Source organism: Pagrus major, chromosome 1, assembly GCF_040436345.1.
Source record: "Pagrus major chromosome 1, Pma_NU_1.0".
NCBI classification, from domain to species: domain Eukaryota; kingdom Metazoa; phylum Chordata; class Actinopteri; order Spariformes; family Sparidae; genus Pagrus; species Pagrus major.
The window spans coordinates 35,984,862-36,011,764 of NC_133215.1; the positions used below are offsets into that span (position 1 = coordinate 35,984,862).

The 26,903-nt window shown below is 40.1% G+C and overlaps 1 protein-coding gene across 1 annotated transcript in view; it reads left to right on the plus strand.

The window, feature by feature from the left end:
- vegfc (vascular endothelial growth factor c) overlaps window positions 1–26,903 on the plus strand; it is a 92,277-nt gene that overhangs the window by 23,387 nt on the left and 41,987 nt on the right. The window contains 2 exon segments of the mRNA XM_073478418.1: window positions 12,337–12,580; window positions 15,306–15,496. Coding sequence (XP_073334519.1) covers window positions 12,337–12,580; window positions 15,306–15,496 — 435 coding nt within the window.

A 26,903-nucleotide genomic window follows, 5' to 3' on the forward strand; every position in this document is an offset into this window, starting at 1 on the left:
TGGTGTCTGGCACCAGGGCGTTTTATAGTGGATCCTCTGGGTCCTGTATGTTGGGGGTTGGGGTCTCCATGGATCAGACCTGCTCCAGCACGTCTTACAGATGCTCGATCAGATTGGGATCTGGGGAATTTTGAGGCCCGGTCAACACCTTGGGCCCTTTATTGTGTTCCTCGAGCTGTTCCTGAGCAGTGTTTGTGTGTGTCAGGGCACATTGTCCTGCTGGGGGGCCACTGCCATCAGGTAGTGTTGTTGTGATGAGGGGGTGTACTTGATCCACAACAGTGTTTGGATGGGTGGTGCGTGTCAAGTGACATTCACATGAATGCCAGCACTCAAGGTTTCCCAGCAGAACATCGCATTGTGATGAGATGATCAATGTTATTCACGTCACCTGTCAGTGGTTTTAAGGTTGTGGCTGAACGGTGTATATCCACATCTGACTATATCTGTCCGGCCATGAAGATTTTAAAAAGATTAAAAAAGTTCTGTGTCACTTTGACATAAACACAAGAGGTTATAAACTGGTGCTATTAAAGATTTGTGATTGTTAGGTCGCCAGCATGAAACCACGGACCAGTAGGGGAAATGGGGGTTGAGCAAATACAGTGAAGCTGTTTAGCATCCAAATGAGGACATGCAGAGATTCTGGAAGTCAAAAAGTGCCAGTGTCTGTTAGCAGAAAGGTTAGGTCTAGTTCATCTTAAAATACCTTATCAGATGACCAGGTTATAAGTCAAGACTCAGATAATATCGTCTGTGGCTCTAAACTACCTTTAAGGGAACAGTTCACCTGTCTACTTTGCAAAACGTAGTGCATAATGTAATATAATATGGCAAATAAACAAGTTTCATTTCAGAACAATAAAATTTGATAGTGTCTCAACTAAACTTAAGTTAATGTCACAACAGCAGTAGACAAAATCATAAATGACTGTGAGCTGCATGTTAACCTTATATATATTTATTACAGTGTGCAATGGTTTGTATAATGTCTTGAGAAACAAGTTGGCTTTGTGTGTTTGACTTTCTGACGGGTCTTTCCCGTGTCTGCTGCGTCTGAGTGTTTTACCATCTGTGCTGAGTTTTCTTCTTGCAATGTTTCACTGGCTCTGCCTCCTCTTTGGAAAACACTGTTTTGTCAGTTTTGTTGAAAACTTTCTTATTTTTGAAACACTTTTTCTATATAGTAGTTAAGAAAATATAGATGAGGGAAACAATGCTTTTTTTCCTTCATAAGATTTTTGTATTTGTACAAACAAGTGAAGAAACCTGCAGTTGTCTTGTGAGAAATGAGCACCATTTTCTTGATATGAGTGCACCAGTCTAACATTTTCCTTCTTGTTATGTGATGCTATCAGCCATTTTTTCTCAAAAATGCCAGAAACCAAGGAACAAGGAAAGAAACACTTAAAAATATGAGCATAAAAGTTCATTGTTGACCTTGGAAATAATAGTTAGATAGTAGAAATGCTCAGTTTTCATTTGACCACATGTCACATGATTCACTAGGATGGCACTCAGTAGAGTGCATACCTCCAAGCCTAATCCATTGTCCTCAATAGTCCTGTATCAATCAGTTTTGGGTTTTTTTAAATCAAGATCTATGCATTATTCCCTGAGAAATTAAAGAAAATGTCAAAAAACACCACATTGTTAAAGATCAGCACCAAAAGTTAACTATTCTGGACTGAGACCCATCCTCCCTCTAAGTTTGGTGGAAATCTGTTCAGTAGATTTTGTGTATTCCTGCTGATAAACAAACCAACCAACCAACATACGAACACGGGTGAAGACATAACCTCCTCTTTAGAGTTAGATATACATACTTAGGTCACGTCATAGCAAATGACCATCTCCATGATAACTGAACAACTTTTTTTTAATTTTAATTTTTTATTTATTTAAAAGGGACAGTGCATATTAATAAACATTTACATGTAAATATGCCGGTTTGTAGCCACAGGCTAATTTCCAACCGTTGTCCCTTGGCAGGTACATGTTATAAAAGAGGAAAGAAGGACAGAGAAAACTCAGCAGAGAGAACACAGACGAGAGGAAAAACAAAACAGACAAAACAAAAAAAAACAAAAAAAACAGAGAGACATTACTACAAACAGGGACATTGCACATTAACCCGGAAATGTGTAAAAATGTGTATAGTGATAAAAGTGTTTCACAAAAGCCCAAGATGTCATCGCATACTGATCACAGTGGGTTGATGATCGCAAATCTGACTAGATCGAAGCCACACCTTCAAGCGTCCCTTGAATGTTAATAAACTGGGACTCTCTCTAATTGAGGTGGGTAGGCTGTTCCACAGTATACTACCTCTATATGATAGGACATTTTGGCCAAAAGTAGTTCGTCGAAGAGGAACCTCACAGTCACCTCTGGCAGCGGCTCTGGTGACTCGAGTAGTGGAGGGGCTGACCACCCTCAGTTTAATATTATCATTAAGTGGCGGTGGTGCCAGTCCATGAAGGACTTTGAACATTAGACAAGCTATTTTAAACTTCTTAAAATTTTCAAAACTTAGTAATTTATACTTGGGGAGAATTCTACAGTAGTGATATGAGAATGGCTTTTTGTCTAAAATTTTAACTGCTTTTTTATATAGGGATTCAATTGGCTTGAGTGCAGTGGCTCCGGAAAAAGACCAACTTGTTATACAGTAATCTATGTGAGAGAATATCATTGAGTGAAGGAACATTAAAGCAGCACTACCATTTAGAGATGGCCTTATCTGTCTGTCTTAACTTCTACCAGGTGTTACAACTTGTGAGAGTTCCGGTAAAAGCTGAAAGTTTTCTTTGTTATATTTGCATATGTTTGTCCTGCTTAAACGATATTAGCTTTAATTTCTGAAACAATTAAGTGAAGGTACAGGGTAGATGGAAGATGGTTTAACAGTATTTGAGATGAGTACGGTTTCCTGGAGGACTCCTTAGCTTTTGATCATATTCAAACTTAAACTTAAAACACAGTCAGCACTAAAATACGTTATCTCTTTGGTTAAAGACAGCTAGACAGTTCAGTGGAGTGACAAATCTATTTTACCAGAGCACTGCAGTAAGATAAGGGCTGTGTGGTTATAAAGCTCAGACAAACATCAGACATGGAGCCCCCAGGCCAAGTGGATGAATGTCAGCTGCTGACATCACGCAATGGATCGTCGTCATCTGGTTTCAAACTCAATATCACCTGAGTCACCTGATGGGTACAGCTGTCCGACTGCTGTCTCACTTTCATCTGGCACTTTTGTGTTTACGTTTGTATCAAGTCTTTTTCTGTGTGCTCTTTCTAGCTTGTCATGTGGTACTTGTCATTGTTGTAGGTCTAATATGTTGAATGTCTAAGGTGCAGGTTTTTAGGCTGCTATGAAAGTTGTCAATCAACTCTGGTGTGGCCTGTACAACTAGATCAAGACAGCTTTCAGTTTGGTTTAGAACGGACTCTGAGATGTGTGTTTGTGGTGTGAAAGCAGAGCCGAACCACCACGGGAGTCTTTGATGGTGGACATGTTATTTAAGAATAAATTTAAAAGCTTAACTATTATAAATGTATTTGCTGATTTTGATCTGTTACGAGACAGATCTCCCAGTTTAATAAGTAACATTTTATTTGTTCAAGATCCGAGTATTTCACACAACATAAAATAGAGTAAAAAGTACAAGGCAAGTAAGTAAGTAAAAAGTACAAGGCAGGTAGTGCAATGTAAGTATAAGAATATAAATAAATATGTGCAGTGGTGCTGGTTCTAAGTATGGAGGTACGCTGAGGCAGCGGGATGTGAAAATGTCTTTGAGGGAAGGGAGGGGGCATCCGATGATCTTCTGTGCTGTCTTGACCACTCTCTGGAGACTCTTCCTATCTGCCTCGGTGCAGTGGGAGAACCACAGCGTGATGCAGTTGGTTAAGATGCTCTTGATGGTAGAGCGGTAGAAAGTCACCAGCAGCTTCTTGCAGATGTTACTTTTCCTGAGCACTCTCAGGAAGTGCAGACGCTGCTGTGCCTTCTTGATGACAGCTGAGGTGTTTGCAGACCAGGAAAGGTTAGCAGAGATCACGGTGCCCAGGAAGGTGAAGGTGTGGGCCCTCTCCACGCAGTCGCCGTGTATGTAGAGCGGAGATGGATCTGCCCTGTGTTTCCTGAAGTCCAGGATGATTTCTTTGGTCTTTGTGGTGTTCAGAGACAGGTTGTTTGCTGAGCACCACTCAGACAGTTTCAGGACCTCGTCCCTGTAGGCAGACTCATCTCCCCGCGTGATCAGTCCCACCACCGTCGTGTCGTCTGCGAAATTAACGATGGTGTTACTGGAGCGGGCGGGTCTACAGTCTGTGGTGTAGAGGGTGTAGAGCAGTGGGCTCAGCACACACCCTTGTGGGGAGCCTCCTTAAAGGTCAGTCCACCTTGAGTGAGCCTGGTTTGAAGTTGTCACTACCTCCATGGCTAACCCCATTAACTTTAATAAGTAGGTTGGAAGCAAGACTCGGCTTGGCTTTGGTCTTAAGAAGCTGTAGCATTATTCACTGTTCAAACACTGTTCTGCTACCTTCATCTCTATAATGTTACTGTAAACCTTGTACTCAGTCAAACACACGCTCTGTTTCTCTCTCTCTGCCACACTCCCTTATTTCTGAAAGAAGAGTGCTAACACATTTTAGCTTAAAAAACTTTTTTTTTTAAAATACAAAAAACCCCCAAAGATTCCACAAATTGTAGTAAAGTTCCATCACTGATTATTCTCAACTCTGAGACTAAGATTTTTATTTTTCCTGTAAATGTATATCGGTTCCAATTATCGGTTATTGGTCTCCTGAATTACTAATAATCAGTATCGGCCCTGAAAAGAAGATATTGGTTGGCCCCTAATTGAAACGGTTTTGCATATTTAGACTTGATATGTATTAGTATTAGCACTAGAAGAAATAACATTTCTAACATCTATCATTTTTGGCCAAATTTGACTCCCTTATTAGGTTTTATATCAACTTAGTGAACTAAGCATTGTCTGCTGGTGAATATTGGTTATAGCATCATAGACATTTTGAAACTGGTCCCCGGTCACTGCTGAAATACCCCACTACTATGATATAACACATGAATAAATGTTATGAGTTGTTTTCTGTGATGGATGACTGAGAGGTTCAAGCCTCTGGAAAGTAGATTTTCATGGTTTACTGAAATCAAGTCAAATCAAATCAACCCTGCCTCTACATTTGGACATTGATCTAAAAACTTACACCATGCTTTTGAAAATTGCAGCAATTTAGCACAGCTTAAAGTCAACAGCCAAAAAACTTGTAAAACCATCAATAGTGTGGCTTTAATATACTGCCAACTATTTCAAAATAATCTGATTAGCCTGGCGCTCTCAGCAGTGTTGACGTTCAAAAAGAGTTACAAACCTTCAAACCTTGAAACATCCAGGAAACATCAACAGCAGGAAGGACCAAGATGGTGAATGTGGTCACTCCAGTCAGGTGACAGCAGGATCCTATTTAGAGCTGCTGCATTCTCAATTGTTTGTTTCAGCTTCTTTGAGCTGATGTGACGGAAGAGAAGCTTTTTCCCATGTGAAGGGACAGCGTGTGTGTGTGTGCATATTTGTGTGTAAAAACACTACTCCAAACACAAGCTGAAACATACAGAATCAGGGGAAACTGAGACAGGACACATACAGAAAGACCAATACACACACACACACACACACACACACACACACACACACACACACACACACACACACACACACACACACACACACACGCACGCACACACTCACACACACAAAGACATACATGCACAAAAATCTGTGCAGATGGAAGCTAAACACAAACATGCATATGCATGTAGAAACGCACATAAACCCATTGTTTTTGGTAGGAAATGGAGTGTTGTGTGTGTTATCTCTTCATTGGCTGTAAACATACTTTCACAGGCTCTAAAATACAATAGACTGCTTCACTCTGTCTGTTTTACTGGCCTCTAACACAAAGGCTAGGCTGAGCTCTGAGTGTGTGTGTGTGTGTATGACGGCCTTGCTCACAGTGAACAGTCATATTTTTCCTGTCACAGTGATTGTGTGGATGTTGGTATTATATCTAATACTACTGAAGGACAGGAAGTGAGATAGCATTCACATACTAACCATACAGACCCGAGTCTAAACAATGGGCCTAATGCAGAAACATTCTCTTAAATTTCTCTTATATTTTCTATTACTTTTTTGTCAAGAGAAAAAATAAGAGAAGTCACTCCAGATGCACCAAACGTTCTTACCATCCAAATCTGCTCTAACCCAGGTGTGCTGAATGATGAATCCCCACTTGATCATAAATCCGAGGCGCCTGGCCGATTGTAATTAGCATAGGTAATGCCCACTAAACACCATATAAGGGCAGGTGTTGTGCTGTGTGCAAATAGCCGACACTGGCAGAGGGATTGGCAAGATGCCACCAAAAAAGAGTAGTAAAAAGAAGAAGAATTTCAGCAGCAGTAAACTTGAGGTATTGTTAAATCAAATAAAACAACGCAAACGTGATCTTCCACAGTGTCAGCACTGGCGTTACACGAATGTCAGAAAAACAGTATCAAGGCAGACAATTGTTCGCTCTACCACGGAGCGGGTGTTGTAAGAGCTCTCCTGTCTAGTCTGGGGGTTTACCAGGGGGGTCAACAGCCATGGAGTGAGGGCATAACCTTGATCACCTATGTTACATGTTTATGAAATTGAGTTTCATCAAAGTAAAACTGGATGGTGGTTTTTAGAATTACAAATCATTTACCAATCAGCCACCCCTCTCCACCAGCTCCTTGAGCCGGATGCATCCCCACCAAACTATTCTGCAGCACAGAGGAGTCGTGTGCTCCCCCTGGTCAAAGGGCCACGACATTCAGAGGGTGGCAGTTTGCATCTGATAGTATTTGGACGTTAATAGAGCGATGCAGCTTTTGTCTGAGGAATGGGAATGGATCTGGAGAGGGTGCTTTGATCCATATATGTGGCCAATCTACAGCACCAATGATACTTGGCGATACAGCAAAAAAAGCGTTGTTGATCTCTACCTGCTGGTGAGCAGTGTCTGGGAATGATATGTACTGGGGCATGAATGATATAAATCACTTTCAGTACTCTCGGAAGTGCACGGCTCAAAGAGGACTGTGAGAAGCCTGACCTGTCTCCTGTCTCTCTCTGAAATGATCCTGTGGCCAAAACTCTGAGTACTTGGAGGTGTGGAAGCACAGGATTTGTGTTTCGCCTAAACTGAGGCTCCAGGTTATTGCACAAATCCATAAGCAGTACTCATGGCAATCTGAAATGGGTCAGCAGCCATTCATCTGTCTCATCAAACAGATCTGTGCGATCTCTAAAAAGCGCTCTCTGCGTAAAGCCCTGTTTGCCAAAGCATCTAGTAGCAGTATGTAAGCCATGATTCAGGTGCTGAATGCACGTGATCATCCCAGGGTTTTTATAGTCTTAGTTAGGATCGATTGACCAATAGTATTTTTAACCACAAAATAAACAATCCAATCATTAAAATTCCTCTAAAAACATATAGGCTGATATTATTATTATATTTTTTTATGTTCCTATAATTTAAAACATGTTTCCGTACATTGGACAAACAAATTGTGGACTGTGTAAACAGGATGTTTGTCTCTTTTCTTGGTAAGAGTGCTCTCGACCAACCTTACAATTTTCTCTTACCAAAGAGAAGAGCAAAAATAAGAAAACATTGGTGAATCCCAGAAATCAATGGTTTCTAACAGAGTAAGAGAACATTGTGGAGCTAGTAAATGTCCTCATTCTGCCAAAATAATGATTATTTTACAGTCATTTACACATTTTAAGTGTTCTCTGGTTTTACAGATAGCATTGTTAGTATTGTTGGACCACATGACAGAAATTATAAGAAAAAGGATGAAAAAAGAAAATCTAAAAAAAAATCCACACAGCTGACATGTTAACAGTCTCACTCCAGCTAGTCACATGACACATGCTGCTCTCTTTACGGCATGTCGTGCCTAGTTTAAACATTTATGGGAGAGTTAAGGCTAATAAATTGGATCGGATCATACATTTTCCCCTCTCAGATATCCAATCCAGGGATTTCGGGCAATATCGGATCAATACCGATACTGAATATCGGATTGGCGCATCCCTACTATTGAATAGACTAGAAGGGGCTCTGTGGAACTTCTGTGTTGTGCTGGAAGCCGGTCGTTAGTTTATGTTAGTGGACTCCATTCCTAAACTAACATTAGCTACTTTTCTCCCTGTTAGGGACTGGTGAGAGGCACTCTGGAACATTGTTAAAGTCACATCCTCTGGATTGTCATGGAAAACTGTATAGGCAACCGAGAGAGACGGTGAAGGTCTCATTTTTCATGTCCTGTTACAATCTTCTCACATATGGCCCATAGAAAGTGATTAATACATGTAATTTGCTACAGATTTTTAGGTAGATCCCCTTAAATGAACTGCCAAAATGCATATGTGAAAACCAAGAATAAAAAAAACAAAAAACAAGATATGTGTGGAAGCACCCCTTAGGATAAAATAGGTTCCACTCCAATCTAATAAAGTACTTTTAAAACTTTTTGTGCACACATAAGGGCAAGCCAAAATCTCAAGGCACTCCTACATTAAAATCAGTGAAAATAGCTTCTATAACATGTTATCTAATCACTCTGTACATGTTTGTTTTATTCATTTAAATAAAATTTGATAACAAACAACAAACTAACATTTCAATAAGGATTTAAAAGTATGGGAACCCATAAATATATTTTAATATTAGCTGGCACACTTAGAAAACACTAAGAAAACACTAAGCAGAAAATCCAACTTACAACATGTGATCGTGGTTAAATGATGAGATAAGATCATCAAATCCTAATCTGGCCCTGGGCCCCCAAATGTATAGATCCGGCCTTGCTCTGACAGCACAGGATTTTATAACTGAACCATGAGCAGGACACACACTTAACTTTCTCTGACTGTGTGGAAATATGACATTTTCATGTCACAGAAAGACATAAAAAATATGAGTGAGGCTTTGGTAAAATACACTCATGGAGGCTGATAAAGAAGTTTTGTGTGGCACTGAACTGAAAAACAGACAAATAGTTGAATCTTTTTTAATTGAGAAGCCAAATACATAATAGCCTAATGTAAGTAGAGGTTGGGACAAAAATCCCACAGTACACCAGTGTGAAAAAACGAAAAAACAAAGAGGGCAAATTATCTTCTAGTATGTAAGGCAGGCTCGATGGCACTGAATGTGTGTGTGTGTGCGTGTGTGTGTCTGTCTGTGTGTGTGCGATTCCTTTGTTATGGGAGCCAACTTTGGATATGTGTCTTGCCATCACATCCACCTACTGGAATCTAGCTCCACAAGAAAGAGCCAATCATTTTCTAGATCATTTTCTAAATAAGTAAAAACTTGAGTTTATCATTTATCTGTTATAATACAGGATCTTGCATTAGTGGCCCCTAAGAGGCTCTAATGTTCATCTCAATGCAAAATATTAAAGACTTGGAAAGTTCAAGCTACATATGTTTGTCCTGAGGGTGGTGCTAGTGGAAAGAGTTCATTCAAATCAAACAGGTTTATGCCATTGGGAGCATGGATGTGCTCTGTGAATTTTATATGCATCCTGTGTTTCATCCTCAGAAAGGTTTCCATTGCACTGGTGATCATCACCGTCCAGAGGATTTCATAAAGACACCATGTCTTCAACCAAAATGTTGATCAAGCTGACAGTGGCGCCACAAAAGGCTGATGGTGTTGGTACTTAGCCACAATATCACCTAAAATCAATATTGCAATTAATTTCCCCATTTATCATCAGCTAAAATATTTTCCACCTGTTGGCACTCTCAAAGACATGAATATTATTAATACTTAAGAATAACTTATTGTATAGCTTGCATTATTTCATTCCATCAGTAGAATGTTTTTGTGTTCAGAGTGACATTATTTTAACAAACGCTTGTGTAACAGAGTCCGGAGGCCAGTCTCCATCCAGACTGTGGTCTGTGAGCACAGGAGAGACTCCTACAGCACCAGGGCCGAAGCCAGTTAACTTCAGGGCTAACCTCAGCGTCACTAAACTCGGCAAACCTCAGAGACTCAACTTGGCTCTTAAAGGGATCCAGTATCTATTTTCTGACAAATTGTAGCTCAATATTTACTGGACATTTATATATTCTCACCTTACAGCTAACCTGACCCCACTCTGAACATCTGCCTGTCAGATCACACTGTCTTTCTGTCCCTCACACTTGTAACACACACACACACACACACACACACACACACACACACACACACACACACACACACACACACACACACACACACACACACACACACACACACACACACACACACACATGCTTTACTGAACGCTTCCACTGAGGCTGTTACTCCACTACTTTCTGGCAGTACATATATTTATATTTATATATTTAGCTGTGTTTTGTCCTGTATCCTGTTCTCTTAAGCCAAAGTTTGCCCATACAACCAGCTCTGTCACATCTCAACATCAGAGTCATATTTCTCTCTGAGTTAGACTAGACATGCAGGGTTCATTACATTGCTTAACTGCAAGTGGAGCAATGAACACAACAAAACTCTGTCTGCTTTCATATTCAGGCCTGTAGAGATAAATTCTTTGTTGTATGAAGGATATATTTTATAAAACATAACAATACAAAACTGGGTTTTGCCCAGCCCTACTATAACTGACTGCAAGAATGACCAGAATGTGTGTGCATTATTAACACAGTAATGTGTAGGCGTTACTGTCACCTTGTGGCCTCTATTGGTCACTGTTACCATTTTAAATTCTCTGCACCTAAATAAGTATAACTATCTGTCTGTCTGTATGTCTGTCTGTCTTGTACAAGAGGGGAAGACATCCTGTACTAGCATTCAATTAAACACTGAAGAGACTGAGTCAGTGTTCACAAACAGATAAACACATGAACACGTTGACTGTATATTTAACACATTAACATGTGTTGGTAATTCACCTAACCAGAACACCATCAGCAACCGTCAGAGGAAGAAACACTTGTTTGTCTTAACTCCTGTCAGACTGGATGCCTTCAAAGAATGTACACTGTAGGTCGGAAACCGACAGCACAGGCTGGGTTCTGACAAAAGTTTAGAAATTATGTATGGGTTTAAGTGGGGTTCAGTCAGGTCAACTGACAGCGGTACTTTCTGCCCGGATATAACTTTATATAACGGGAGTTTGTGCATGACCACAGATATGATATATATGTAGGCTACAGAGTTTTTAAATTTCCTGTCTATGCGCGTAGAACAATGCCTTATCAGGGAAATCTACACTGTGCCTGTCTGTAATCGGGGTACAGGCAAGCAGTTACAACGGCGACAACTGAGTGACTCCATTTTTCAGCTTTCAATATCTATGTCAGGTTCAGGAAGGTGGAGTGTGTTTACCTTCGTCACAGACTTGACTTGGAACTTGCGGGTCTTAATTCCAGACTTGTTTGTCTTAATTCCAGACTTGTTTATCTTAATTCCAGACTTGTTTATCTTAACTCCTGACTTGTTTATCTTAACTCCTGACTTGTTTATCTTAATTCCAGACTTGTTTATCTTAACTCCTGACTTGTTTATCTTAACTCCAGACTTGTTTATCTTAATTCCAGACTTGTTTATCTTAACTCCTGACTTGTTTATCTTAACTCCAGACTTGTTTATCTTAATTCCAGACTTGTTTATCTTAACTCCTGACTTGTTTATCTTAGTTACAGACTTGTTTGTCCTAACTCCTGACTTGTTTATCTTAGTTACAGACTTGTTTGTCTTAACTCCTGACTTGTTTATCTTAGTTACAGACTTGTTTGTCTTAACTCCAGACTTGTTTGTCTTCATTCCTGACTTGCTTGTATTAACTCCTGACTTGATTGTCTTAACTCCAGACTTGTTTGTCTTAATTCCTGACTTGATTGTCTTAACTCCAGACTTGTTTGTCTTAATTCCTGACTTGATTGTCTTAACTCCAGACTTGTTTGTCTTAATTCCTGACTTGATTGTCTTAACTCCAGACTTGTTTGTCTTAACTCCAGACTTGTTTGTCTTAATTCCTGACTTGTTTGTCTTAACTCCTGACTTGTTTGTCTTAACTCCTGACTTGTTTGTCTTAACTCCAGACTTCTTTGTCTTAATTACAGACTTGTTGGTCTTTACTTGAACTTGGCCTTGACTGAGAAATGTTGTGGTAAAGTCGTGAGACTACTGGTGACTAAGTAACAGCAGTACTTTCAGTGACGTGTCTCTTGTCTCTTTCAGGACTCTCCACCAAAGCCAGACATGGAGCAGAAGTTGCGTTCAGCCTCTAGTGTTGATGAACTGATGAGTCTCATCTATCCTTCATACTGGGCCGCTCTGAAATGCAGATCTAAACTCTCTGCTGCCGCTGCCTCCTCAGCCTCCAGGCTCTCTCAGTTGCCACAGCCTCACCGACTTAGGCCACAGGCTGATACAGAGGAGCAAACGTTTGCTGCTGCCTACCTCAACTTGGATGTACTGAAAAGTATGTTTGCACTTTGTTTTAATCTTATTTTTTCAGGTTCTTTTTTCTTTGAGATGTTGGTGTTTGCTTTGGTTTCAGAAAATGTTTTAAGGGTTTCTGCACCAGTCAGAGCTCCACAAGACTTTGATGACTGTGTGTAAATTAAACTGAACAGTGGCTTTACTTGAAGTGACTGCAACTCATTTTCCTCAAACTCAGAGGACCACATGCATCACATTATCTTGTTAATTCACATCAAGCTCAGAGTGTTTTTTTCTGTCTAAGCCTTACTTGTAAAATGTAGATGTAGTCATCTCAGATCATCAGGGCTCCTGTTTTGAATACAAAAGTAACATGTTTAGAGATTCAGTACTAACAGTATATGATTGAATATTATTTATTTAGCTGACTATTTTCTGGTTAGGTTCAGGTACAAAAACCACATGGTGAAGGTGAGGAAAAGATCATGTTTTGGATTAAAATACCTGGTTTGGTCGCCACAAAAAGGACGAGAGATGTCCCAAAGTCTCCCTAAAAATATTCAGTGGTGTCACGCTTACAAATGTTGAAATACAGTTTGCCACTGGGGTTACTGCTTTAGCCGCCCTAGCCCTAGCAGCACGTACAAATGTACCATGCTGCTAGAAAATGGTGAATTATGAATATGAAGAAATTTTCAAAAGATACAACTATCATGTAATCTCAACATTTCTTTTTGGATTTCTTGATGCACTGCCTCCCCTGAATGAACATCTCTGTATAATGTTGATGAAGGTTCTCAGTCATTCAGGTCATGGTAATTCTAAGTGCTGTATTGTAGTCAACTGGACTTGTTTCAGTTTCTTGAAGACGGTTCACCTCTTATCACCTTCACCTTAGGGTTCTGATGATCACCAGGCATAAACAGAGTAATGTAGTTTATGCTGTTCAGTGCAGCCAGGACTGCACAGATTTGTACATTGGGGAGACAAAACAACCTCTCCATAAACAGGAGGGCTAACTCCTCAGGTCAAGACTCTGCTGTCCACTTACATCTGAAGGAGACAAATCATTCCTTTGAGGACAACAATGTAAACATCTTGGTCAGAGAAGACAGATGGTTTGAAAGAGGAGTAACAGAATCCATCTATGTCAAACTGGAACAACCGTCTTTGACCAGAGGAGGTGGCCTAAGACATTACCTATCACCCACCTACAATGCAGTACTGAGTTCTCTCCCCAGACAGCTTAACAACCATTCACACCTGGGCTCACCTATCCCACATGAAGGTCGGTTGGGTCAATGACCCACAAGTGGCCCTAACAACTCTGAAACTCAGAGCTCACACGTGTCCTTAACAACTCTGTAAGGACACGCCCACACAGAGTTTAAAAGCCTGCAACTCCCCTCCAGTTAGTTAGAGCAGAAGAAGCCTCTTGGATGAGAGGTGAAACGTCTTACAGAATCTGAAACAAGTCCAGTTGCCTACGATACAGTTAGAGTACTTAGAATCACTGTATAATACAAAGATAAAATGTTATTAATTACAAAACCTAACTAAATTAACGAATAAAGCTGTTCCCCTTTAAATGCATGTAAGAGGCTCTTGCCAGAATTACAGTTTACATACATATGTGAAGGTGCGTTCATGTATAGGAATGATTTTTTATGGATTCAGTAAAGTTAAAAAAGTCATGGTTGTACTGAATGCCACAAAGTAAAACAAGGAGTTACTGGCATGTGAATGGGTACAATCGGCATTCACTCCTGGGTCAAATGACTGCAGTAGTCATGGTTGTTTATCGCCTCCAGCTCTGATCGGCTTTGATGAAAGCACAACACCCTTTTCAGGTGGAGGAAAAGTATTATGTGTCTTATTGAGAATGTTATTGTTCAAGATCTTTAAAATAAGTTCAGTGTCTTCTGGATGTAGTCTGGTGAGGCGTATAATCTGCTGTTTCTAATGTTCCCTGTTTTTCCTGTGCGTTTGTGATGAGGAATGTGACACACATGGAATAAAATACAGAAAGGCAAACTCTTCTCCTGGCAATGGTAAAGGAGTCAATCGCCTATATTTAGAGAGTTTACTCATATTTACTTGCCACTTTCGGTGGTATTTGTCTACTTTGCTGTTGCTTATCATTATGTCAATTCTTCTCAACAGAGCTCTTCAGCTGCATGCATGAAGAGGTCCTTGACTGGCAGCCGACATTCCATCACAAACGAGCATATTATGTCACTCTGCTTATAAACAACTATTGTCTTTACTAATTTGCTGAATCATTGTTAGAATTGAGATGAACCAATACTACCAGCACCTCTCAGTAGAAAAAGCATTGGTTGTAACATCATTGAGGTTGCTGACAGAGGTTGACTCTAGGCACAGTTTTTGTCCTATTTGCCCTATTTAGCCCTGCTCACTGTGTAATCATATTTTCTGTACACAGTGTGCTCAGAGGGTGTACTTTGGTATATTTGTGCCTACACATGCAGGGTAGTACATGGAAAGATGTATTAGGATGAATCAATTTGGCATACGATACTGTCATTTGTCTGTCATGGCAGATCACATCGACTCCACCTTAATAATTTTGACAGTTTGGTAAAGACCTCAGACTTGACCTTGAACACTTATAATATAAACATTTATACATCATATATGTTTGCCCCTCTGCCTTTATGCATTGCCATCCATGTGTACAGCAGCTGAGAAAAAAGACCTGTTCATGGCTGTGGTGTTGGTCTTACTTTCTTGTGTGTATGCAGGTATAGAGGTGGAATGGAGGAAGACTCAGTGCATGCCCAGGGAAGTGTGTGTCGATGTGGGCAGGGAGTTCGGGGCTCCTACCAACATCTTCTATAAACCACCATGTGTGTCGGTCTACAGATGTGGAGGGTGCTGCCACTCTGAAGACAAACAATGCAGAAATATCTCCACGGGTTACCTCAGCAAAACTGTAAGCACATTCCTTTTCTCCTCCTGCTATTATTTTTATATATTGCACATGTAGTTTATTGTATGTTGTATATTATTATAGTATATTTTGATTTATTTTTATTTAATATGTATTATATATAATGAACTTATAGAATGGGGATATAATTTTTCACCACTGTTTTTTTTTCACCTTGGAGCCATTTGTTTTGGATTAACTCTACTTTTCCTGTCATGTAGCTAATGTAACTAGCAAACAACAGCTCATTTGACAATTTCTTAGTTAATTAAAGGGTAATTTTACACATTAAAGTGTGTTTACAGTACTGCAGTGTGATGGGCCTTTCAGCCCAAATGCGACATCAGCACCACCACGCTCTGAAATCCTCTCTTTCCAAAGGCTTGCACCACAACATGGCGTTTTTTGCTGCAGTGAGCAAAGTTGCGTGCCTTGCCCAATGCACCACTCAGCGGGCTTGCTCCCAAATTTCAATGTTGGACTTCAGGGTGCAGCACTGCGCTGAACCCTGTGGCGAGTGCAGCTCAAACCACATTCTGTCTGAAGCCCATGACATGACCATGTCCACATGTGCTTAACTTCGAGGTTCAAGGTTCATTTAACAGTCAGTCTATAACACAGGGTTGTTATGTTACACTGTGTGGGTGTTGTCTTTTAGTATCCTTTGGGCTCTGTGCAGACATCTCACTTCACTGATGTCACTAATGTTCTGTAGATGGTATCAGCGATGTTCTGAGGAGTGAGGAAATGACTAATAAGGGAAATGGCATGTACACAGTGGGTACTTCTCATTTCACCTAAATTGGTTCCACGTTTCCCTCACTTGCCTCCTTTCCTTGCGTCTTACTCCTGCCCACCGAAGATTCGCAGACATGAGGAAACCACGGGAGGAGAGAGGACGGGGGAAATCTGTTTTAAGACAAATGAGAGGTCCTTTCCTCTGCAGCGTCACGTGAAGAGACGTCCGTTTCTGATGACGGCTGCAGCTGATCACAGATGGATCAGCTGTCAGTCGGCTTCAACCGCTGTAGAGACATCAGATGAATTATTGCCAAAAATGACATAATCTATATATATTTAAATTATAAAACAGAACTTAAACTTGTCGAGAGATTTAAATAATCAATAAAGTTAAACTGATTTGCGGCATGCGTAATTGCGCACAGCTATGTTAACAGAGACGCACTTGCATCGTTTCTTATAGTGCAGGTAATGTAATGTTTTCCTCATTAATGACGTATTATTTCATGCAACAGCAGCCCATCTGATATCAATCACAATGTTTAGTTCTATGACCTGGACCGCCCAATCCACAGATTTCCTGCAGTGTCCATGGATATACGCCTACCTGTGTCAAACGTACTGAAAAATCAAACGTGTGTCTGCAGTTTAAGTGTAATCAGTTCAGACATTTACGTGATTAAAGTTATACTATAGTGAACTATAGTGAATATAGTTTAGGTGTACACTTGGAAATTAGACTGTGATGAAACAAAATAGTACATCAGAGTGGGGGGGTGTACACTGTCCATTGTCCATTAATATGCCCAACAATACTGTGGGTCCCACACATATAAACGAGTGATACATCTGCATATTTAAAATGACATTACAACGGAAACTAACACAAATTAGCCTCTAGACGTCTTCCACCTCTGAACTGACCATGACTTTGACTGTCTTGTAAATATAGACACATTTACATGTGAGACTCTGTTCTGTCTGTCTGCATGTCCTCCTGTCTGACACTCTCTGATTATCTGTTACCTGGTTTCTCAGAGTAACCTGGTTAGTGCATGTAAGCGCACTGACTTGGATGAACAGAACAGCTGTTTAAGTTCACACATATCTCTCAGCAGTGTGTGTATGTGTGTTTGTGTGCAGGGTTGGGGGTAATGCATTACAAAAGTAACGCAGTACAGTAATATATTACTTTTAGCGGTAACAGAGTAATATAAAGCTTAACTAATAATATTTCAGTAATATATTACTACAGTTACGTCATGTAACGCATTACAATCCGCATTACCGTGAACCATTTATTGTTTCTTTTTTGGAACCCATCCACACCAACATGATCATATTAATATAGGTTGGTTTAATACAGCTGAGCCGATAAGTTCTTTGTTCAGTCTCTGTGTGACTGAAATGAGCTGTATTTCGTGGGTCTAATGATGAAGCCTAATCCTCTGAGCGTACTTTAATTTACATTTTTGAATCACATACAGTATGTCCATGCATTCCTTAAAATAAAAAGGCATAGAAAAAGGGGTTTTTGTCTTGTCATGTTAGTAAAGGCTACATTATAGAAGGTATAGGTCTATTGTGTGTCATATGACTAAGCCTACAATTAAAAATATTTATTCCTATCTCCATTCCTTTATTTAAAAAGATCTCAGCTATTGTTCTATAGAGGTTATTTGGGCATTTTGTTGAAAGTAACTAAAAAGTACTGTAATAAGTAATTTATTACTCTACGCAGACAGTAATATTGTAATGTAATATATAGCTTTAAAATGAAGGTAACTAGTAATATGTAATATATTGCATTTTGAACATAACTCGCCAAACACTGTGTGTGTATGTGTGTGTGTGTGTGTGTGTGTGTGTGTGTGTGTGTGTGTGTGGTACTGTTATGTGGTCTGACCAGAGGAGTACTGTATGTATTTGTGTGTGTGTGGTCAGGCTGAGTTTTCCCTCTCAGTGAGTGGCTCTTCCTGACACTGCCCTGTGTGTGACCATGAATCACTGATGAATATGATTCGACTGAGCGTGTTTAAACTGTCACTTAATGTGTCACTGTCACAATAATCAAATATAATTTAATTTAGAGATTTTTAATATATTTAATATAATGGCTATGTAACAAGCAAACCGTTGAGGACACTTTACACAGTTGATTTGCAGATGATCTGCTTGACTGCTTCAGTACAAAGCAAGTGGGTTTAGTTTTGTGAAAAAGCAGGATGGCACTGTTCCCGACAAAATTATTAGTTTGCTGTGGTCATTTTGATCTCCATGCCCATAAGTCCCAACATAAGGCCGAAATTTACACAGAGCAAAATACTAAATCAAACTGGCCAATTGAATTTACTCAACTCATTCATCCTCCACAGTGGATAAACCCATTTTGAGCAGTCCACGAGCTGCCATTTGGTGCCCCCTGTAGTGGTAAGGCTTTGAGAATTGCAAACAGGGTTTGAATTTCAGCCTTGCTAAAATGTTTTTGTGTAAATTTGAAGATTTTTAAATGTTGTATCTCAAAAGCAAAAATGCAAGAGAACAAGATTAGTGCCATTTTTTCATTACATCTGCCACTCCCTGGCTCTACTTGGTTTGACTCAGCGCAGCAGGGATTTTGCATCTCCATCACAACTGGTCTATCTGCTTGAAGGTGTGTCTTAAAACAATCATGCGCTTTTTCTTAATCCCTGCAGTATTGTCAAAGAATCCCCGCTAACAAAGTGGCTCCGCTAATTCAGTTACAAACACATTTAATTTCCTATATCTTCTTAGCTGTAAGAGCCCTCCGTTATTTAGTCATTAAAAGCTTCTATTATGAAGCAGCATCACAGGAACCGTTGTATTTTCAGCAGCAGTAACTAAACATGACTCCTGAACCAGCTGAAAGTGAACACGATGAAACATTAAAACACAGCAGATGTTTGAAAGAACAAACAGGACAAGAGAAAGTAAAGAGATTCAGTTAGAAGCAGTGTTGGGGAAGTTACTTTTAAAAAGTAGTGTTTGCCCGTTACTCGTTACTTCTTAAAAAAGTAATCCCTTTACTTTACGTACAGGAGCGACAAAATCACGCCAGATTGTGCACAGACACCCACACTTTAAGTACTGAAATGTCCGATTTCCACGTAACACTGTGAATGCCTCGCAGTGTCCGCTGGCAATGGCGTTCGGTTCTGCTGGCTCACCTGCTGGACCCAGCACACAGGTGAGAAAAGTAAGGTTGGGAAATCGTGATAAATATCAAAATGAGAGGTCGTTTTGTAACAACATACAATGTTTCTGACATCTTTTAAGTGGTGAATTGTCAAAGCTAGAGGTTAAGCATAGCAGGGCTAACGTTAGCATCAAGTAGCTGCTAACGCAGTAGTAGGTAGTAACATTAGCCTATGTACTGCGTGAAAAACACTGATAATGCTGTTAATTTGAATAAAGGTAGTGCTGTTTTGTGGTTGCAGGAATGCATGGGGTGCTGAAAAAACCACAAAACGACCTCTCATTTTGATATTTATCACGATTTCCCAACCTTACTTTTCTCACCTGTGTGCTGGGTCCAGTGCTACGTGTCGGACATTTCAGTACTTAAAGTGTGGGTGTCTGTGCACAATTTGGCGTGATTTTGTCACTCCTGTACTACAATTGGTCCTCAGTACTTTCTAAAACAGCTTCCACATCTCACATCTAAACAGTCAGTTTACTTGCAGACAGTTTTCACTGCCAATCATGTGGCGTAGCTGAATCGTTTTAGATCCTACGTTCCCTGAAGGCAACATGATAGGGGAAGGTCTGTAGCCTTTTGGTTAAGCTGTCTGTCATGATTCCACGCCCCTCTCAGTTGATGCCACGCCCCCCACGCTAGATCAGGGTCAAAAGTCTGAAACTGAAAAAAAGATTTGAAACTGAAAAAAAACTAAGATCTGAATCTGAAAAGATAAAACATGCAACTGAAAGAAATAGGATCCCAAATATCAAAACATATGAAAGTGAAAAATGAAAATAAATGATTTATTCAAAAGAATTACCAGAGTTGATCATAATTATTTTTAACCTGAAAAAACTTTTTGTATATTTATTTTTATTTTGAATACGTTGATGTATTTTTCAAAATTCAAGATCAAAACTTGAAATTTCAGTTTCAAATTTCACTTTTTCAAGTACAAAACATTTGACCCTGATTTAGCTCCATATGGAAGCGTATGATTGGCATCGCCTGCCGTATTTTGGATTGCATGCTGCTTGATCAGAGGAAATCTCGCCTGACACACGAGGTTCTTACCACACTCATGGCCGAGGTAGCTGCAATCATGAATGCCAGACCGCTCATCCTAGTGTCATCGGATCCAGAATCGCCTTTCATCCTCACCCCAGCAATGCTCCTGACCCTCAAGACAGGCACTGCGCCTCCTCCCCCGTCAGGCAGCTATGATGAAGTAGATCTCTTCAGAGAAGAGTGGAAACAAGTTCAAGGCTTGGCAGACGTGTTTTGGAGCAGGTGGAAACTTGAATACCTCAAAACACTGCAGCTTCGACACAAGTGGCAAGGGAAACGGACGAGCCTCCAAGAAGGGGACATAGTTCTCTTGAAAGACAATCAGGCAAAGAGAAATGAGTGGCCTATGGGTATCATCAGAAAAACCTTTCCAGGAGAAGATGGATTGGTCTGGAAAGTCGAAGTGGAAGTCAACAAGGATGGAACCAAAAAGACTTTCTCTCGTCCCATCGCAGAAGTAGTTCTGCTTCTTTCTCCAAGGACTGATTCTGTTCATTAATGTGGGCTCTTTAAAGACCCCAAGCGGGGAGTGTTATGCCCCTAGAAAATGTGTGCCTTTCTAGAACAACATAGTTCTGTGTCATTTGTTTATTTTTGTAACCATAGCAACAAAGTAGCAGTTACAGTTCTGTGAGCAGTTACAGTTGTATGAGCAGTTAGTTGTGTGAGCAGCTACAGTTGTGTCAGCACAGTCATCTGTTCTTCAGTTAGAAGGCTATTTTTCCTCCCTCTTTGCTAAGGCAACGTCTGTGAGTATTATTCATCCAGCGACATAAAGTTATGAAGCAATTTGAGTTTATGTGAATATTGAGACTGCTGAGATGCCAATTCTGTTGCAAAGCTAAGCAAGCTCTATATTTTGCTGCCGCTAGGATAGCTAAGCCATGCTATGTACCAAATACTGCTGTGATGTTTGATTTGTTTAATAATACATACATTTTGTTGTATTGTGTTTCTAGTTTCACAAGATTCCTAGTAAACTTCATGGAAAGTAATCATCTGTGTCCTGGAGTTTTTGGGAGTGTTTAAACTGAAATGGAACCTTAGCCCATGACAATAATATTAAATGGATTTTGCAGGGATTCAGTGCAGCTGATCGGAATGTTTTGGTGGTGTCTGATCGTAAACAAAAACAGTGGACAAACAAAAAATTTTAACCTAGTAAAGTTTCAAGATAAAAGTCAGGATCACCAAAGTGATTACAATTCATGCTGTGGGGAACATAGATGTGCCACAATTTCATGAATATATTGCACTCTGGACCAAATTGGTGGACTGACAGGCTGCATCCTCAGAGCCGTCCTGCTTGGCTTCAGGAATAAAGTCTGATGAGGCGTTATCAGGAATTATTGGACGACATTAAGCGCCAGAACCATCTGATACGCAGCAGAGGACGGTTGCCTCCAGTCTATTTATTCCTCATTATCATTATTATATGGCTGCTTGCCATAGAAAAAAACGGCCATTAATTTATATTTTCATGCATTTCATTTGCGATCAAAACATAACTTTTTTGGCTAGCCATTAGTTAGCTTCCCTGGCAACACCTCAGGGTATGAATAATAGCTAGAACGATCATTACAATCCCAGATTCTTATGGTTCTTATGCAGTGGAAACTTTGTTTACTACTAGTAACTAAGAAGAACCTTTGATTCGACTCATCTCATAGAACCCCTTGGCTCAGCTAGGCTATAATTCAGAAAGCTAACGTTATGCTAGCATCATTCAAAGTCAACATTGCGTACATTTGACAATGTGTAAATATACATTGTTTTGACAGTATGTTTAACAACAAGACTGGCTAGTTAGCCATGTCACTGTCCCCAAATCACTATCAAGATTTTCACGAACAAGTGATAGTCCATGTGTACTGAAGTAGAGAGTTGAATAGTGAATGGGATGTGAGATGATCGCTTGTGTTCAGAGGGATGGTGTAAACTACTTCCTGCTGCTTGTGTGTTACAGGCGCCAGCCTGTGGTGTTCAGAGGATGATGCAGTGAACACTGAGTGTTGGAAATAACATATTCAGATTAGATGCAGAATATCTATAACTATATTGGAACAGACAGTTTCACTAGAAATACTTGATTAGTTCCAGAGCTGTCCATATATCAGGAGTTAATTGATGCCCTGAAGCCAATCAGAATCGAGTTTTCACCCAGACCATGGTACAAAAATGTAAAAGCAGTGTAGATCCAGAATAAGGGACAGGACAGACAGTAACAAAATATTTCTATGATGAACATCTATTATGAGATGATAGCCCCTCCCATGAACCACAAACATGTTCTTTATTCCGTATTTCCAAATTATGGATCATGAATGCACCTGTGTATGTCATTACCTTCATTCTGTCAGACAGATATCCAGAGAGGCCAGGAATAGTTTAAAAGGAAGTATGATGCTGGTGAATGTGTGGTAATGTTTTGGAACATATCCAAACCACTAAGTGATTTCCATACTCCGTAATGAATGAAAGATGTATGTTAATGAGATTTTTTTTCCCCAACTCATATTCAGGCAGGCACTCATGGTTTGTGAATACAATACTGGTAGGAAAACAAACTAGCAGGTTAATATTGAACACAAGCAACTTGTTGTATAGACTTTATGAGTGGCTGTCCAGTCAAAGTGTTGTTGGGTTGATTCCCAGATCAAATGTTTTTTGTGATCAAATGTTTTATTAGAATTTGAAAGGCATCTTTATACATTCAACAGCACAGTAGTAGTCAAAAAAGTTAAAACACTAAACAACACAAACGGTCAGCAGAATATAGGAAGGATAACCAGCCTCTAAAAAGAACGCACATGAAGTAAATTAAAAATACATTCAACATTTACCACAAGAGAATTAATAACGTTCAACATCTACCAGAAGGAGTATGTACATACTTTCCCGCATAACTTAGGCGACACATGTAATAATACACACAGACATACAGTATATAGGCCTACATACAAACAAGTAGTTACAGTAAGGGATACTGAATGAGGCGGCAAATAAAACATAAATGAAAAAAATAAATAAATATGTATACATATATACATACTCACATATATATACACATATACACACATAATAATGAAAAATAAATAAATAAATAAATAAATAAATGAACAAAAAATAAATACAAGTAATAGGTAAATAAATCAGGCAAAATGTTACATAAGCAAAGAGATAAAGTGCTACTGATGTTGAAAGTCTTACAACCTAGCTAAATTTACCAAACTGTTAGATGCCATTAATAATTTGTAAAGGACATAATACGAAACCAAACAGGGAACATTAACCAAAAAAAAAAAAAAAACAGGACCAGAGGGGGAGGGGGATGGGGCCTTTGAGATCCTCCACTGTCTGAGCCCAGCACATTAACACTTTCTCCTTTGCCCCATGGATGCGTGCTGTAGACAGTTCCAGATACGCAACATCTATGAAAATAAGCAGCCACTCTCGCCGAGTTAGTGTATGAGGAGGTTTCCACCTGGTTGCAACCATCTTTTTAGCGGCTGTCAGGCCAGCCAGAAACACACGCTTTTGGGATTTATGTAGTTTCAGCTGAGAGAGATCATTTAAAATAAAAACAGATGGGGACAGTGGGACAGGGATGGACATTAACGAGGACAGTTCTCCCTGTACCATTTTCCAAAAATTAGCAACACCTGGGCATTCCCAAATCATGTGGAAAAAGGTACCTACTGTGCCTGGAAAACATAGTGTACATGTTACCGGCGCCAGAGCTAGGGGTCTCTGGTCCGGCAGCATGAGCCACTCAGGCGGCGGGCGCTGAGCGACTAAGCTACGGTATAACTACCTGTGGATCCAAACACACGACACGAGAGTTGTCAGCTCACACTACTGCTGCGCAGTGTATTTTATTCTTTGCACATGCGCTTGAATGTTCACATTCATATACACAACATGGCAAGTACCATACCAATTACTCTCAGAATAGTACTAACAAACAATAACTAGTCACCAGTAACTTTTATGGTCGGAACTACGCACACACACACATATACACTCACTCTTGTTTAACTAACCTTTTGCTGACGGGAATGCCCGATAACAAACCACGACGATAAAGTACATATTTCAACATCTTACAGTGCTTAGCTTCCCTTCATGACTTCGCTTCTATGTTGCTACATAGTTTAACTGAAAAGAACTGTACAAATAGTACATTTTACATACCTGTGGATCCAAACACACGACACGAGAGTTGTCAGCTCACGCTACTGCTGCGCAGTGTATTTTATTCTTTGCACATGCGCAGAGCAAAAGCAGAGCATAGACTGTTTGCTTGGACCCACTGGTGTTAAAGCACCCTCTACTGGTGCAAAGTGGCAATGATTTCTGCAAACTGTTTATAAAGGTTCAAATATTAAAATGAAAAAGAGGGGGCGTCTGTTAACATAATAAACTATATGTGGCTATTTCAGACCCACTACATACAGTTTGGGTAATCTTTAAATTTCATACTGTAAAGTTTACAAGGAGTCATATATGTTCGGTGAATGAAATTTAAATGGATCTGTTGGTGGTCAGGATTTCTAGATGACTGTTTAACTGTATCCCAGACACCATCCCAGCTGAAGTCAGGGTTCAGGTCAGGGATATCTGCCCGCCAAGACGCATCCACTGGCAGAGCAATATGAATTTTCCAGGAAATAGCGATACAATTTAGACACAGTTTTTCTCGATTCCCGTCAGATCAAATGTTTTAAAGCCAGGTCATCTTACTCATATGAAAACACAATGTCCAAAGTAAGAATATTATTAACAAAATTATCATAAAAAAACAACAACAAAACATTCTACTAAATTTTATAGAAATAGATGGAAATCGTGTTCTTTTGGGAGCAATGGGCAAAGCATGAGAGACTTGCCACCCAGGGCACATAAACAAAGATTTGCTTCATGATTCAACACCACTGTTGTGAAAACCATCAGTCAGCTGAGCATAAACCCTTAAACAGGGTGTGAGACGTCTCACATAGAATAGCTGAGGCATGTGAGCAGTAGTTTGGTGTTGATATCTTGGATGAGATGCTGTGTTTACCCTGCTGTACAGTAAGTGCTGCTGCTGCTGCTGCTTGCTGTTGACCTGCAGTGTTTTTCAGAAATCTTGGATGTTGAAGATATCAGTGCACATGTTTCCTATAAATATTTTCTAAGGGAGAAAATCAGCCAGTATGACGTCTTCCTGCAGCTGGCTGAACGGCTGAGTGCAAAATGTTAGTACACAGTGAGGACATGCCTCAATAACATAACAGAGAGTCCTTTCAAACACAGCTATGCACATGATGAAGATGCATTACACAATTTGTGATAATGTAACAGGAAGAATTTAATTTGATGAATTCATGACCATTCAATGAAATTTCATGGGTACACTCACCCGACACTCCTGAGGTGCACCTTTGGCACACATGAAAACAGGGTGGGATTTGATAGAATACATTATGATACATTGTAAGCATGGCAAAACATACTCTGGACTTTCATCCCCTTTAAACAAGTTTACAAATTGGGTCTTTCTGAAATGTTCTTTCACTAATCAGAAGGTTGGTGGTTTGATCTTTTGTCCCTGCACTCTACATGTCAGAGGGCTCTATCTTACGCTCAGCACAAAGCCACTACTTGTTTCAGACCGACACAGTTGTCATTTTCATGCCCAGCGCCCACGTTGTGTAAATAGCAAATGTACTTGCTCCCACCTGTGCACCCCTGGGCAGGTTGGTCTTAAAGTGAGGTGTGGTCAGGCGCACCTGATCCACAGACTGATATCCGCACACACACAGAGGGACGCAGCAACAGCGCTCCTCCTCCTCCACCTTAGTTTAATATCAGTTTATTTATTCATATGCAGACAAACTGTTGTTGATGAACAGGTGGTTGTGAAACAGCAGGGCAGAGGGTCCAGTAGCTGAGGATCACATCCCTTTCCCTTAGTGAAGACAAGTGCTACTGTGTAATATGTAATATGTGCCAGGTCCTGGTGTACCTGGCTCTTAAAGGGAATGGGAGACGACACTCAGATCGGTTTGATTTATGTTCCGCCCAAAACTAATGACTAATTCAGAGTTTAAATACAACCTCATTGCGCATCGCACTTTGCGCCCAGATTATCCACCGTTTAACCAGCAAAATGGACTTGGACACGCCCTTAACGCACTAGCGCTTTGGGCTTTAGATCGAGTGCCATAGACGTCTTAATAGGGCCAAAGTGTCTTGGGCTACATTAGGAACTCCAAATTGAGTGTGCCTGTGAATGACTTTAACCATTCAGATTTGCCTGTTTTACGGGAAAAAATAATTGCTGACAATCTGGGAACAAAAGAGTCTCAGCTTAATCTTCTTATTGTGACCTAAATGTGATCCCGGTAATGATTCACA